Source organism: Barbatula barbatula (assembly GCF_947034865.1).
Source record: "Barbatula barbatula genome assembly, chromosome: 12".
Lineage (NCBI taxonomy): Eukaryota > Metazoa > Chordata > Actinopteri > Cypriniformes > Nemacheilidae > Barbatula > Barbatula barbatula.
In genome coordinates this window covers 8,315,860-8,330,471 of record NC_136775.1, presented here as the reverse complement: position 1 = coordinate 8,330,471, position 14,612 = coordinate 8,315,860, and the positions used below count along the sequence as shown (strand labels likewise).

At 43.6% G+C, this 14,612-nt stretch overlaps 1 protein-coding gene across 2 annotated transcripts; it reads right to left on the bottom strand.

Moving 5' to 3' along the window:
• Positions 1-497: 497 nt before the first annotated feature.
• Positions 498-14,274, bottom strand: mms22l (MMS22-like, DNA repair protein). 2 transcript variants are annotated; one of them, XM_079470316.1, is made up of 25 exons: positions 13,894-14,274; positions 13,404-13,605; positions 13,166-13,291; positions 13,021-13,073; positions 12,762-12,849; positions 12,388-12,565; positions 12,144-12,237; positions 11,914-12,044; positions 11,710-11,823; positions 11,452-11,628; positions 11,249-11,311; positions 10,940-11,059; positions 10,411-10,646; positions 7,653-8,162; positions 3,998-4,188; positions 3,455-3,605; positions 3,247-3,377; positions 2,833-2,972; positions 2,588-2,744; positions 2,300-2,469; positions 1,990-2,201; positions 1,681-1,847; positions 1,292-1,388; positions 1,036-1,203; positions 498-702 (listed from the first exon to the last, which is right to left on the bottom strand). In XM_079470316.1, the coding sequence occupies exons 2-25, from the start codon at positions 13,577-13,579 to the stop codon at positions 627-629; spliced, it is 3,726 nt and encodes a 1,241-aa protein (XP_079326442.1). In that variant the 5' UTR covers positions 13,580-13,605; positions 13,894-14,274; the 3' UTR covers positions 498-626. The 2 variants fall into 2 exon arrangements, with proteins under 2 accessions (XP_079326442.1, XP_079326441.1); XM_079470315.1 differs by having other exon boundaries at positions 13,851-13,906.
• Between the last annotated feature and the right edge of the window lie 338 nt (positions 14,275-14,612).

The window sequence follows — 14,612 nt, the reverse complement described above, 5'->3', positions numbered from 1 at the left end:
AGTGTGATGCCTGTGCCACACTGCGGGCGAGGTGCAAGCGTAAAAAGTGAAACCAGAGCTGAGATGGAGGTGGGGGGGGGGCGTGGGGGGTTGAGCTGCAGATGGAAATGAAAGGAATGATTGGGATGGAGAAGAGGGAGAGACGGAAGGGTAGGAGTGATGAGAGGCTCTAGGCAATTTGTGGCCAGAATTGCATGGAGATTGCAAACAGTATGAATAGTTAAAGGAAAGGTTTGGTGGTAGTGGGTGAACGCGGGGGTCATTGGTGTCATATTTGTGGTTTCATGGCCTGTTTTGATTGCTAGTTGGTTGAGAAAAGTGTGAAGCCAGAAATTCATATAGATAATGTGGCATAGGAAAACGACAACTAGGAGGCAAGGTCATATTATAGCACACTTTAGCCTCTGGTCAGATGGGTCTTGTGTAGGTTAGTCATTGACCACAGTGTTAAAATGATTTGACAACACATCTCAAGTAATGTAAATCAAAGAACAGATGGGAACTTAATGTTACAAGTTTAATGCACAAAATACACAGATACACTGGCTACTCTACACATCATGTACATCATTTACAGTGGAGGTTTGAGAGATAATGCAGGAATTGGAGTCGCTCTGGATGTAAAATCAGTCTTCCTCTAAACTGATCATCTCAGCCTGGCCACTGTCTCCAAGCTGGGCCAACAGCTTTTTATAGCTGTTCCTAAAACAGATATAAATTTGATAAATCACTTTTTGTAATGTTGTTCCAAAGTTTATACAGATTTAGACTTGAGGGTGAGTCACTTAACTGTTCCTTTAACCATGGTTTTATACAACCATTGTATTTGTATTAAAACTATGCTAATAAATGCATGGGCACTTTAAATAAGAGAACAGTATTTGTTTTAAAATAAGGGTTGTGCATTTAAATTAAGAAGTAAAATGACACTCTTCATGTATCTGTTCTTTAAAGAAACAAACCAGCATTCAGCGTCGTTTATTCTTCTGTTTCTTTTGAGCTCTAAGCGGACATGTGTGGCTACGGTTGCTGTACCTGAGAGAGGAGTTTTTTCCCAGACCTCTCTTGCTCTCTGTCTTTCTAAGGCTCAGTGACAGAAAGGGAATAAGAGCAGTCACTGTGGAGGGGTGAAAAACGGCCACGACCTCCAGAACATTATACACTTGCTGGTCATATACACCCTCATTCTCTTCCACAAAGGCCCTGGGAAAGAGGAAAACGCACACAGTCAGTCACTAGGTTGCGCTGGTTGAGTAAGTACAGTTTTTAAAGTAGTGCGGAGGTAACTTACCGTAGTATAGTAATGGTGTGTTCGCACGGCTGCTCTCCAGCCGAAGCGGTGCATCTCACCACAATAAGCTGTGTAACCTCTGTACTCAGTCTCTTGACTGAAAGAAACATTAACAGAGATGTAATTCTTATACAAACAACATAACTGTCAAAATGCATAAACGTTTCAATTTCCAGTCGAAAACTTAACTTGCTATGATAGAATATATTTTATGACAATTTAAAGTAAATAGGAAAAGACACATTTTCTCCACACTCAGAATCTGGATTGAGTGAGTTTTTTCCTCAGTCCCATTCCACCTCGTCTCCCCACCATTTCTTGTTGACTATCCTGTCAATGTAAACAACCCAAAACAAAACAAGTGGATTATACGTCATGTTCGTGCCTACCCTGTGGTTCGTTGACCAGCATTAGACAGCGCAGAACCAAAGGGAGGGGTGTAGCGAGTAAAGAGGGGTCTGTGTCATTGTTTCTTTTCAAGAGCTCCAACAGGAAAGACAAAACGGCAGCCAATCGAGGCGGAGGGGCGTGGCCTTTAAACTGGAGGAAGTTATCTCTGCAGAGATGGAAAATTCATTCTAGAACTGATGCTTACTACTGAACATCTTTATCTACCAAATCCTATACAATTTTTTATTGCTATTATGCAGAGGTATAATTCCATAAAAAAAAAAAATATATATAGGAAAGAACAATACCTCAGCACATGCAGAATGCTTCTCCTCAGTCTTTCCCCCTGAGGGGTGATGTTTGATTCGCATGCCGCCAGCAGGACGGGATGATTGACCACCAACCCAATAGAGGGTGTGGCTGGGAGGAAGCGGCTCAGATATTGGTTGATTACACTGTGTAGTTGCTGCTTAACATACGCCCCCTGAGACTGGGAAACGCCTACAGCCACTGACAAACCCTGAAAGCACAAAGATGATCTTGGTCACTTGATACAAATCTATCCGCATTGAGGAAATATGTTAGGTTTGCACAGACTCTTTGTGGGTGTTATCTCACCTGCAGGAAGAAAGGCAGACTGTCTTTGAGGGCCGACAACATTTGAGTGTGTGCACCACTGTCCTGTTGGAGGAGAGCGTGGGGCAGTAGCAGCACATCTACAATGCGGAACAGCAGCTGTTGAGCTTTCGTGGTGGCCAACAGGTGGCTCCAGTGCTTGACCAAGAAGCCTAGGAAAAACCTCTCTTATTATAAATCAACACTCTAAAGTTAAGAATCCTTTCGCATGTAAAAGATTGTAAAAAGTGTCAAGTGACTGGACATTGGCACATGTTCAATGGCACTGACCGACAACCCAATAGGAAAGCTGTAGACCCTCTCGGCTCTTGTTCAGAAGATAAGGCTTGATGTATTTGAGAATGTCTCCAACATACTCCAGGGCTCGTGACACCATTGAAGAGCGCTCTGCGAGAACCTGGAGCTCACAGTACGATCGGCCTACAGCCTGGTTAACCACAATCAAACAGATCTAAAAATTCAATACGGATTACATATTTGATCTTCAAGAATAAAGTGTGTTGAAGTGTGCTTACCTTGATGAACAAAGCTAATGCAGGCTTAGGTTCTCTGACAGCAGCAGAATGCAGGCCCGCTTTCTGGAGCACAGATTCAACTTCTGGAAGCCGGAATACCTGTCTAGTTAACTCAGCCAGCTGTTCGTCCAGATTTCTTCCTGTACATAGAAACACCACAGCTGCTCGGTTTGATCTAACCAAAATGTAAAAAACTAATTCTGAAGTGTGCGCAACAAAGAGTAGTTCACATAAAAATGAAAGGGCAAACCCATTTCATTTTATCAAGGTGTGGTCAAGCTCAATTTAAATTGAGGGATGTGGCATTTTTCGTAAATGTTCATATTTGGGGAACTATCCTTCAATATTAGTGCCTTAGGTCAAGAACACTCGGCTTGTTTCCTGTGGTGAATAAACCAGCAACCGGCCAATTACCTGCTCTTGAGTCTGGGGCATCTTGGCTTTTATGGAGGTATTGTTGTAGAACACAGCGGATCCAGGCACGCACACACAAAGCCTGGGCTGAACCTGAGCCTGGTCCGGAACTGACCCAACTGACCAGCTCTCTGTGGAAAAACAGAACTAAGTCCAGGAAAAACCAAGCCAAAAATGACAAACCATACAAGGGTTAGTAGATGCTCACCCATTTTGAAGCAGGTGATTTAGATAGTGGGTAACCAGCAAGGGGTGGAGCATTTCATCCCAGCCGAAGCTATGCATTATGGACTGGATGGGGTGGGGCTGGAGCTTTTGAGGGGCGGAGCCAGGCATGTCTAATGCCAACAGTGTGAAGCCTAAAAACAAAAATGTACATTTTTGCATTTGACAGACACTTTTAACATTTCACAGTGCATTCCGTAAGAATCATAATCTTGGTGTTGTTAGCCGTAGCTGTGCTACTACTACATTTTGTCCACACATCCTGTCCTTGAAAAGCATTGTAATTTTAACAATAAAGTGGGACTGTGTGAGAATAAGAAAATTAGGCAATGTCCTTATTGAAAAATATCAGTGACAAAATTGAGGGTTTTTTTGTGAATTTTTCCGGCTGTGTGCAGCCGAACAGCTGCACATGCGCGCAATCCGCCTCTATTCAGCTCTTTTAGAGCAGAGCCCACAAAGAAAAAGCAGCGATGCAAAGAGAGTTCCCGAGAGAACAAGAGTTCATTTTCTCCATTTCCCTGACCTGCTGCGGCGTCCGCAAGCTGTGGAGGGGGGGTCTGGGAGAGCCTCATGCTGCACAGAAAAGGGAAGAAGTGAGACCACAGTGTCAACGCCACCGCTTGGTGGCGCTCTTTAGCCACGCTGGGGAGTGGAGCCCAACCGGGAGATTCTGTGGTGGTGTGAGGCGGCTGGTTGCAGCGCTGTTGAACTCTCCTATAAAAAAGAAACGGAGGAAGAGATTAAAGGCAAACCTTAAGCTCGTCACTTTTGTTGCTTGTTTTCAGTGCACTTATGTCAGTTACAAAATCATTGTACTCAGCAGTAGTTACAACCTCATTCTCACAAAAGGCGCATAGAAATGTGAGATCATTCTTTAAAGAAAGGAACTATTGACCGAATTGCAATATAAAACACGTTTCCATAGTCGAAAGATAGCTTTATGAATTTTGATGTTCAGTTGAACACAAAAGAAGATATTTTAAAGAATGTAGGCAAGTAGTTCCGATGCACTTTTGACTATCAATGTAATTTATCCTACTATGGTTATCAATGGTGGCCCTGAACTGTTTGGTTACAAGAATTCTTCCAAATATCTTTCTCTGTGTTCATCAGAACAACTACATTTATATAGATTTGAAACAACTCTATGGCGAGTACGTGATGACAGACTTTAAATTTTTTGGTGCACTGCCCCTTTATATTTTACGTCAGGTGATTTCAAATATCATCCCTTTTCTTTTAAAAGGTTCTGTTTTATTCCTTCCAGGTTGATCTTCCCATTTCCTTTTCTTCTGTTAAAATCATACCACCCCATCTGTATATTATCTCCAGCCCGCTGGCCTCTCTTTTTCTGTGAATTCTCTTCATCTCTCTGGACAGAGGGATTAGACCATGCCTGTTGGTCTGGGGCAAGCGGGTTCCTCAGCGGCCTGGCGCTGCTGTATGGTTGGGGCTGAGATCGTGAGTCTAGCTCCGCAGCGGCTGGCATTAGCGCAGATAAGCAGCTGAAAGGGCTGTAATCTCATTTAGACTGGAGATGATCCTCCTGTCCCATCATTCTCAGCGATGAAAGTGAGAACGCTGAGGCGAGCGTCGCGTGCACACGCGCCCTCGCTTGCACCTTCCAGCAAGGTTTCGTCTAATCCACGGAGAGCTGAGACAATCGATTAGAGAGTGAATTCATTAGCTTCGTTACCGCTGCGGAATGGGCCTTTCACACCCATCAACCCTCATTGTATGAGACGTTGTCAGAGACCCCACTTAATCCCCTCGCTGCAGCGTTTTACACACACACAACGTACGTACACAAGCCATACCGTCTGAACACTGGTTTAATCTCTCCCCGGACCGCAGTACAGATTTTAAACACACACCAATGGAACATACACGCGGATTTACACAATCACACCATGCACCCTGGTGTAACTTGACACATGGAATCACACACTCAGATAAGCATCGTAAGAACACCATCTGACACAAAACAGCAAATTGGTTATATATGGTTGTGCCAGGGTGGATAAGAGTACATTAACATTTAGTCATTTAGCAGACGCTTTTATCTAAAGTGACTTACAGAGAGTTCAGGGAGCAAAAGAAGACTTAAAAGACTTATTTAAATTTCTCTGACATGTTAAATCTCAAACTACTTTTTCAATAGTAAAGACATTACATTTAGGGACTAGCAGATGCTCTCATTCAAAGCAACTTGCAGTGCATTCAAGGTTTTGTCTTCCTGAGGATCGAACGCAAGTGTAACCCGTGAACTGAAAAAAATTAATTCTTATCAGTGAGAGATTCCTTTCTGCTCCAGGGGAAATGTCCATGCAATTAATGTAGTACAAGTGATCTAAATATTAAATTAAAGAGTTAAATTAATCCCAGCTAAGTGTAGTTTACAATGCAATATAGTTAATAAGAGTTAAAGACAAATCACTGCTCAGCTCTTATTTTACTCTTCAGCTCATTTATAAACATTTAGTCTTCACAAGAACACATGCCGCCCTTAAAAGGTCCAGTGTATGAAATCTAGCGGCATCTAGTGGTAAGGTTGTGTATTGAAACCAACTACTCACTCCTCCCCCCCTTTCGAAGCACTGCGGTGGCTGACACAAAACTAAAATGTTGTCACGTTTTTGCTTCTTTGCCGAAGGAGATAACCTATTTATGAAACGCGCTCTGGGACTTTAGGACTACTGTATAAACAACATGGCGAATTCCATGCAAGCGTGGTGTATGTAGATATAAATAGCTAATTCCTAAGGTAAAAAAGCTTCATTATGTAATGTCTTAATACACATCTGAAAATATAGTTATGTATGCTATTTCAGAAAAAATAGCAGAGAAGTTTGATTTCCGAGTAAGCTTTTCCTATTAATCTCCTTTTTTCTAACAGTGTCCTGCCAAACATACTACTTAAATGGCTTGTCAAAACCCCATACTACCCTGAAAATTATAAACAGAGACATAATAATGCCCACCACCTCCTTCTAGGGCCTGTCAACACGCTTTCTGTTGCCCTGCAGGCAAACAGGTCACACAGCAAAAGCGCTGCAGGCAGGAACCGATTAATCGATTGGCGAGAACTCGATTAGTTGCTCGGTGAGGTGCCATCATGCTGCCGGGGTCACCACTGCGATCCCGCCTCCCACACACACACATCCAGGATCATGGCTGGGAATGCAATGAGGCGAATTAGAGCGTGACTGGAGATTGGCCGGTGTTATCTGCGTGAATCATCCGTCAGTTACAGTCTGCCTTACATCGCCCTGTAGCCGCGATCTGGCTAATTCTCGCAAAGCTTGCATCCGCCACCTTCAGCCTAACAGCCGTAATGAAGCCAGGGTTCAATTTACGGGCCCACATAATAATGCATTAATTATGTCTGTGGAAACGCATTAATATGCCATACAACAAAACTGAGGACAAATTAGAAGAAATTTGTGTGGACCCGTCTGCAAGCACCCCGTCTCTTTAAACTGGGTCAGCACGATTTTGGCTGCAACGTTAGCTTGTTCGGGATGCTCGCTCACCTAGGTTTACAGCCCATTAAAGTGCAAATGAGCGGCCTCCAACCTCGACATTCTGGCCAGGAATTGTGGTAATTAAAGTGATTCAGAGTAAGAAAGGTAAAATGAGAGGAGTGGACACCCAAGAAGTGGTTTCTCTACCTTGGTGGACCATGTGTGTGCACATTTATTGTTTGATACAAGGGTGTCACCGGTAACAGTCTTTCTCAGCTGCTATGCACACACAAAGTCAGACACCTTACACGATTGGACCAGGCTAGTGAAGTAAGGCACACCAATGTCCCTTCCCTGAACTCTTACCTCATGCTACCCCTACCCTCAGTGGTCTCCAGCCAGCACCAGACCCTTGGGCCGAAACTCAACACAGCTTTCGTCCAGCACCTGTACGGGCTGACCCGAGTGCCGGGGGCCCCGAGAGATGGACGGGGGGGCCTGATGGGGGCTCTGGACACAATGGATAAGCTTATCTCCATGCTTTGCAGTAACTACTACACAATCAAGTTTTTGTTAACTTACAAAGGATGCAGGGAGAAATTTGAGCTGCGCAAGGGTCAGGGTGCCATATCTATAAGCATCCAAGATCACTGGGGGGCCCCTGTGTGTTTGTTTATATATCCGTGAAGTGAAGGTGTGTGTGCGCACTCTAACCGTAACTGCGCTAACACGGTCTGCAGAAAGCCCAAAGCAGAGCTGAGCTCAGACTGGCGGCAGGCAGGCAGCAACAGTCCAAAGCCTTCGTTTAAAAGCCTCTCCTCTGAAAGCATAAGACTAGGGCTGGTTTCAAACACCTCGCTCACCCCCTCCAGGTACGAGCTAAGTGGTACCCAGAGAGCAAGCTTGCGAGAAGGCTCGGTGGTCTTCAGGTAGAACTCGCGGGCCGTTTGGCTGAAGTAGGCAGCCAACTGCTCCGCCAACGCGCCAACATCTAATCCTTTCTCCAAATACAGCAGCACAAGAGCCAGCTGGCCTCTCCACTGCAGGGAGCGCATGGCTGGGGGTGTGGAATCAGCAGGCAGCATGGCAAGCAAGTCACACGCTCGGCTGGCCACGTCCTCAAGCTCCGCACACTGCGCCAGGACCAGGAAGAGGAGCAGGAAGTGCAGCAGGCCCGTTTCAGAAAGCTCCGTCATCCGCCGCTGGTGGAACTTTGAGTAGAGTCTAAGGAGAAGAAAGGCGAGATACGGTCATACTGTGAAAAGAACAACAACAACACAACTCTCTAAAGTTCCCACTTGCTATTTTGCATTCTTTAATTTAATTCATTATTTTTCATACAAATGTTATTTCTGCATAGCAATTTTTGTCAAAGCTGACTGGAAAATTAATATGAATTTCTTCATATTTGCTATGTTCTTTTTGCTTTAATGACAGCATGCACTTGAGCTGGCACGGACACAATTTTGTGCAACTTAATGATCCATGTTATCCCAGCATGATTTGAGAATGTTCCAAATTTTCTTTAAATGGAAATCAGATTTTTCTACAAAATGTTAACATGATCAATGTCACAAATGTGTTTTGAACCTAATATCAAGAATATACTTTTTTTTCACATCTTTTTGAAGATGTTTCCACCTACTGTAATTTGATATAGCTGTAGTATGGACTGTAGTGTTATTCTCATAAAGGGATAGTTCAACCAAAAATACAGATTCTCTCATTTATTAATCCGCGTATTATTTGTAATCTGTACATGACTCATTCTTCTGTAGACCACAAAAGATAGATTGCGAGAAACGCCTCAGGGGTTTTCCATACATCCTAATGTTGTTTGGTCACAATTATTTTTTGTTCATCGGAACAAAGAAGTTTATACAGATTTAGAACAATTTGAGGGTGAGTAAATGAAGACTGGGTGAACCGTGCCTTCAAAGGTCCATTCAGTAAGCAAGGTTGCAAATTGTCCTTTTCGAAACACCAAGACGGCTGACAGAACATGCCGAATTACATGCAAGGGGATCCGCGGTCTATGTAGATAGAAATAGCTAATTCTAAGTTAATGAAAACGTAACACTTCCTTGTGTACGCTCTTTATGCACCTCTAAAGACATAGCTATGTATATTATATTGCATTTCTATCAATAGATCATCCCAAAATTAAACACTGGACCTTTAAGTCTTTTAGACCTCATTGTACTCAATCATGAAATACACATTGCACTGTGTATTCCCCGTTAAGTCGACAATCAACAACACATAAAAGTTTTGCCACAAGACTGATCAATATTTAATCCATTAAAGCGATATTTTTATAAACCACCACGCAAATGCCACCGTCCCTTTAATAAGCAGTGAAACAAGTGTTGGGGCCTATTAGGATCAAATGACACATCCACTTTAACCCAAGTACTCAACTCGACGCTCACCTAACACAGAAAGCTCCAGACGGTATGTCTTCCCAGAGAGCTGCGTGCCTGTGAGCAGCGTGTGCAAGTTTGTTTGCTCGTATGTGCGCGAGTGTTGTTTGATCCTCCGGGCACCACAGTGAAATGCCTTTAAAAGACCATGTTAAATGTCAGAAACACTCAAGCACACAGTGGTAGCAGCACTGTCGTGTGCGGCTCAATTTGCTGCAGCGCAGGAGGAGAAATCAATATTGACCCCCTCCGCTCCCCCACTTTCTACTGTTGACTGTTTGGTGGTCCCAAACAGAATCCTGCAGGTTTCATAACAAACATACTGCACAACACACAGTCCTTTGAGCATTCATCTAATGTTTGGACAAAAACACATCATGCAGGCCTGCGGGGAGTCCGGCCACAGATAGAAAATGGTGTGGCACACTCTCTCGGACATTGATATGAGGTAGAGAATGAGCCAAAGACTAGCGGAAGTCTGTCTAGATATTGTTTACATTTTTTCGCCTGTCTGTCGCTTGTTTGTTTGTTTATCACGGACAGCTTTTTTTCGCCTGCCACAAGCAGATGCTGCTCATTCTCGGAGTACGAGCTTGAACGCACTCCCTGCCGATCTCATTAATGCGCCGCGCGCCTTGCCTCCCACCAAGCCGGAGCACCATCAACGCAGCCCACACCTCCCTGTGTGTGTATTCGTGTGTGTTGTCGCAGAGGGGGAGGTGGTCTCGAAGCCAGCCAAGTTAGCCCCCTCACGTCATCGCTGGAAGCCCGAACGCCTGCGTTAAGGTGAATTAACCAATATGCTAGTTAGCTAATTAGCCTTCGTGCCTGCCGCGCAGCTGAGCCTGGTCCAGATGGAAAAATGCATTATCCGGATTGTGTCCGTTTCAGCTGTTCTCTGGCACGCTGCTGAGCTGAACCAGATTGACAATGGATCTGTGCGTTTCTGATACGCCTGTGTTTTTGGTAGTTTCTGAAAAAGGCACGTGTCTATGGTTTCAAACTGAGAACCGATAAACAATTGCGAAACACATCCTCACGACTCTCACCTGCCCTTGATCTGTCTCCAAGGGGCGCCGCCGGCATGTTCCTGACTCAGGTGAAGGGCCAAGATGTGCAGGAACATATGAAAGGAGTTGGCGGAGCGGTAGAGTTGTGTGTGAATGCTGGAGCTGACAGACGCAGGGCTACAGCAGCTCTTGGCCTGTTGCAACAGACACAGGGGAGTCCTGCTGATGCTGCCCAGCCCCGACACACCTAACCAGGGCACGGTGAAAGATCCATTCTGTATACAGATAAAGAAAGAGATAGAGAAGCATTAGTAATATCGTAAAATGAAAGAGCAGCTCTAAAATCTTAGCCTGTGCTCCAATATTTAATTAGAAAAAAAAATATGTTAAACACAAATAATTAGTATTAGGGTTGAATTCTCAAATTTAATTGATCGAATGGTGTGACAATATACGGTCTAGATGTTTTCGCTAATATAAAAGGCCAAAAGATAAATGAATAGACATCTTGGCTTCCGTAATGAATATAAAAGTTACATTTCTAACTAGATTTTCTGTAATGACATACTAGATTCTTATTGTAATATTCCCAGAGCGTTGTCACGGCACTGACGTTCGAGCCCCATATTAAACTGAGACTGAGGCAGCAATGGACGACCATTCGAACCTGCTCTTCTTGCGTAGCTCTCTGAAACACAATCACATTGATGTTGTGCACATACCGAGACAGGTTTACTAACAAAGTTGTTCTAAAACGTACACATCAGATGGGAGGAGAAACAAGCACATTAAGCAAATAAACACCCGACACATGCTAGCATTCGGCAGAAGCAATGAACCTGCAATTATGTTACACCCAGCCACCACCAATCATCACCTTTGGATCACAGCTCGATTTCAGGAGCTCGATCGCAAAAGCCCAATTATCCTCAAGTTGCTTCTGAAAGAACAACAAACAGACGACTTATCAAACAAACACACTTTTTATATTAAACCTAACCGATTTGATTATATAGTATTAATAACATTTACAAAGCTGCAACCACATACAGTACAACTGGTTAGTTAGTGTCAAACTACCTCCTGTTGAATGACGCCGTTCCGGTTGTGCATCCCAAGCTGGGCCAGGTGTGTAAGCAACCACCAAGTGAACCCTTCAGGTTCTTTACAGTGTCCGGGGAGCCCCGGGTCACGATCTCCGGAAGGCACCCCCTTCAGAACAGTCTGGAGCAGGGTATTTACATAACTCCAAAAAGGCTGGCAGAAATGATAGAAAATTATAATCAGGCCATCTAAAGCAAGCAAAGTTTGTGTGTGTGTGTGTGTGTGTGCACTGACTTGAGTGTGCAGGGTTTTACTCCTGTGCTCCAGGAAATGAATGAGAAGAACCCATAGTTCCTTAGTGCAGAGGCAGTGATAGTGATGGGTTTTCAAAATCTCTGTTGGTCTCACCTAGAAAGACAAAACAAAAGACTGCATGACATTTTTATTTGTTTACTTTGTTTAATGAATACTCAAATGAATGCAAGCAAAAACCGGTACCTTATTGTATTTGTTCATGGCCAAACCAATGAGATCACAGAGCAGGTTGTTGACTTGATCCTCAAGCAGACTGATGTTTGTGAGCGTCTCTCCAGTCAAATTCACAAACTGGTGCGCATAAACTATCTGACCTGTTTGAGCCACCAAGTCAACAGAATTGTGTTAGTCTGATGGAGGGTTCAGGGCAACTCCCGTCATCTAGAATGTTAAATTCATCTAATCCAAAATACCAGTCATCCTTTGTTCCAACAGGTGCAGGATCTCCAGAACAGACCAGTGGATGTCCAGATGCAGATGTAACAATTGCCAGGATGGAGGAAAGAGCTGTAATGAGGGTGACACTGTTACAGTCTTTTGCTACCAGGGCTGGACAAGATATTAAATATATTGCAAATATTCCTTATAATTGTGATGTGTATTTGAAATTAACCAATAACATATATTGTATCAGAGAAACAAAATATGATGTCATACCTTTCCCTGATGCTGAATCGTAAAAGCACTCTGGACATTGGCCGGCAGATTTTTGAGTCGTCCAATAAGCAGCGTGATACTGAAGAGCTCCTCCACCAGGACAGACGGCAGCTGAGACTCCAGGTCTTTATAGGGATGAACAGGACCTTCCTCGAAGGACTGTGAAGGCTCCAAAAACCTGGAAATCAACACAACACATTCCGACTATTAATAATGAAGGCTACAGTATCTCTGACATTATTACACATAACATGTCTTTGTATACTGTTAAATGCTCTCTTATTTCTAAGTCGTTTTGGATAAAAGCATATGCTTAATACATTTAAACCTCGTCACTACCATAGTTTGGAGATTACGAAAATCATGGAGTTTACCTATAAAGAAAGACCTTCACGTAATTGAGGAATAACACACACTGCTGTCTCAGTTCTTCTGCCTCATAGTGAAGACTGCTCGCTTGACCTAAAAATATCAAAATATAGGTATTCGTACACAAACACCCTTCCTATATTCTGATGCATTTAATGGGACACTTATACAACATTCATGCAAGAATCTTCACAGTAAAGTACAACAACAACAAAATGACGGCATGGAAAAAGCATTCGATGCATTTAGAATCCAGATGCTCACCAAAATCATGCGAGCTGGACTGCACCAGCGTCTCCAGCTTTAACACATTTTGTCTGAGAGGAAAGACAGATTGTCAAATTAGCGCCCTTCCTGTTTCAGCAGACAGTGTGGCCCTCCTCCAGAACAAACACACCTGCACTCCTACCTCAACAAGCCAAACAGAAGTTTAGTAGATTCAACCAGCGCTGTTTCCGTCACCCAAGGGAAGTCGAAAATATCAACGGTGTCCCCCTCGAAATCTGCTGGAGCTGGATCGAGCTTTAGCAGAAGCCTGAAGCATGGAGAATAATGTAATGGACAGGTTAACACAAACCATTACAAAAGAACTAAACAATTATACAAATTATATAGGACTATTTTAGCACACTAAAGCAATGAAGTACCTCTTGAGGGCCCCTCTACTTATGTAGCCATGTGAGGAGAGTCTTCCAGCCTCTTCTCTGCCCGGCTCGTATGCACAGGTGAAGCATGAGGGCAGACTGGGGGCAGAATCACAGTAATGATCCAGAGCAGAGGGGGACACTGGCGGGGTAAGAGACTGCGAGAACTCACCCTCCATATTAACGGTGTGGGACGGGCCGTCCACTGGGAGAAACACGGAGTACAGACAATAAAAAACAAGAATTCGAATCGGTAATAACTTATTATAACCCACTAATATATTAAACATTTCTTGATCCAACAACGCAAGGAATAACCGATCAGTCACGAACTAAAAACAGTAATGTTAAGTGCGTTCAAGTCTCGCGTTTCAGATCCAAAAGCACTAAACTGTCAGCGATCGGCCCGCAAACATACGCAAAACGTATTATTTTGTTACAAGTACATACTTTGCAGTTGTTTACTCGAAACAGTATGAATATGATACTTCACCAGTGTTGTCAACTCCTGCGTCTATGTATGTCCTCTTCTCATGTTATCAATGAAATCCCGCGCTCCGGCGACGTGGTTGCACTGCGCATGCTCAGGAAGGCGTCTGTCATACGATCCTACACTTTCATTGGCCAGAAGTTCCTAAGGGGCGTGAAAAAGACTATACCGTTACCGCGATTTAAAAACAACCCGTATTATGAAACCTGTGTTTGTGAAAACGCTGTTGGTTCTTTTGAATACGCGTTTGACACTATGCTTTAACTAATAAGAAATGTCCGTCATCTTAGAAAAGAATCGCTTCGTGTTGGCAGCGAGAAATAAAAGCAAAATAATGCACTAAAACGCTGTATGAAACCGATGCGTTGCACGTGTAATCGGTCTAATTAAAAACCAGTACATCGCTGTTAAATACATTTGGACCCGGGGTTATCCTGATTTCCATATGCAGATCTACCTCTGCCGACTGCTGCAGGTTTGTCCTCATCGTGCATACATTTAAAAGCACATTTTCAGCCCCAGCAAAATGCCCTCTTGCAGCGATGTCGGGTTGATATCTTTTATTCGAAGCGTATCTCCACATTGTTAAAGTATGGGGGGGATTTACCGTATACCAGTCGTCGGAGGACTCACATTGCAGCCTATTTCGTTTACTGGGTGATATGTTTTTGGAAGAGTGGAAAATACGAGGAAAAAGGCGTTGAATGCATCTAGGAACTATC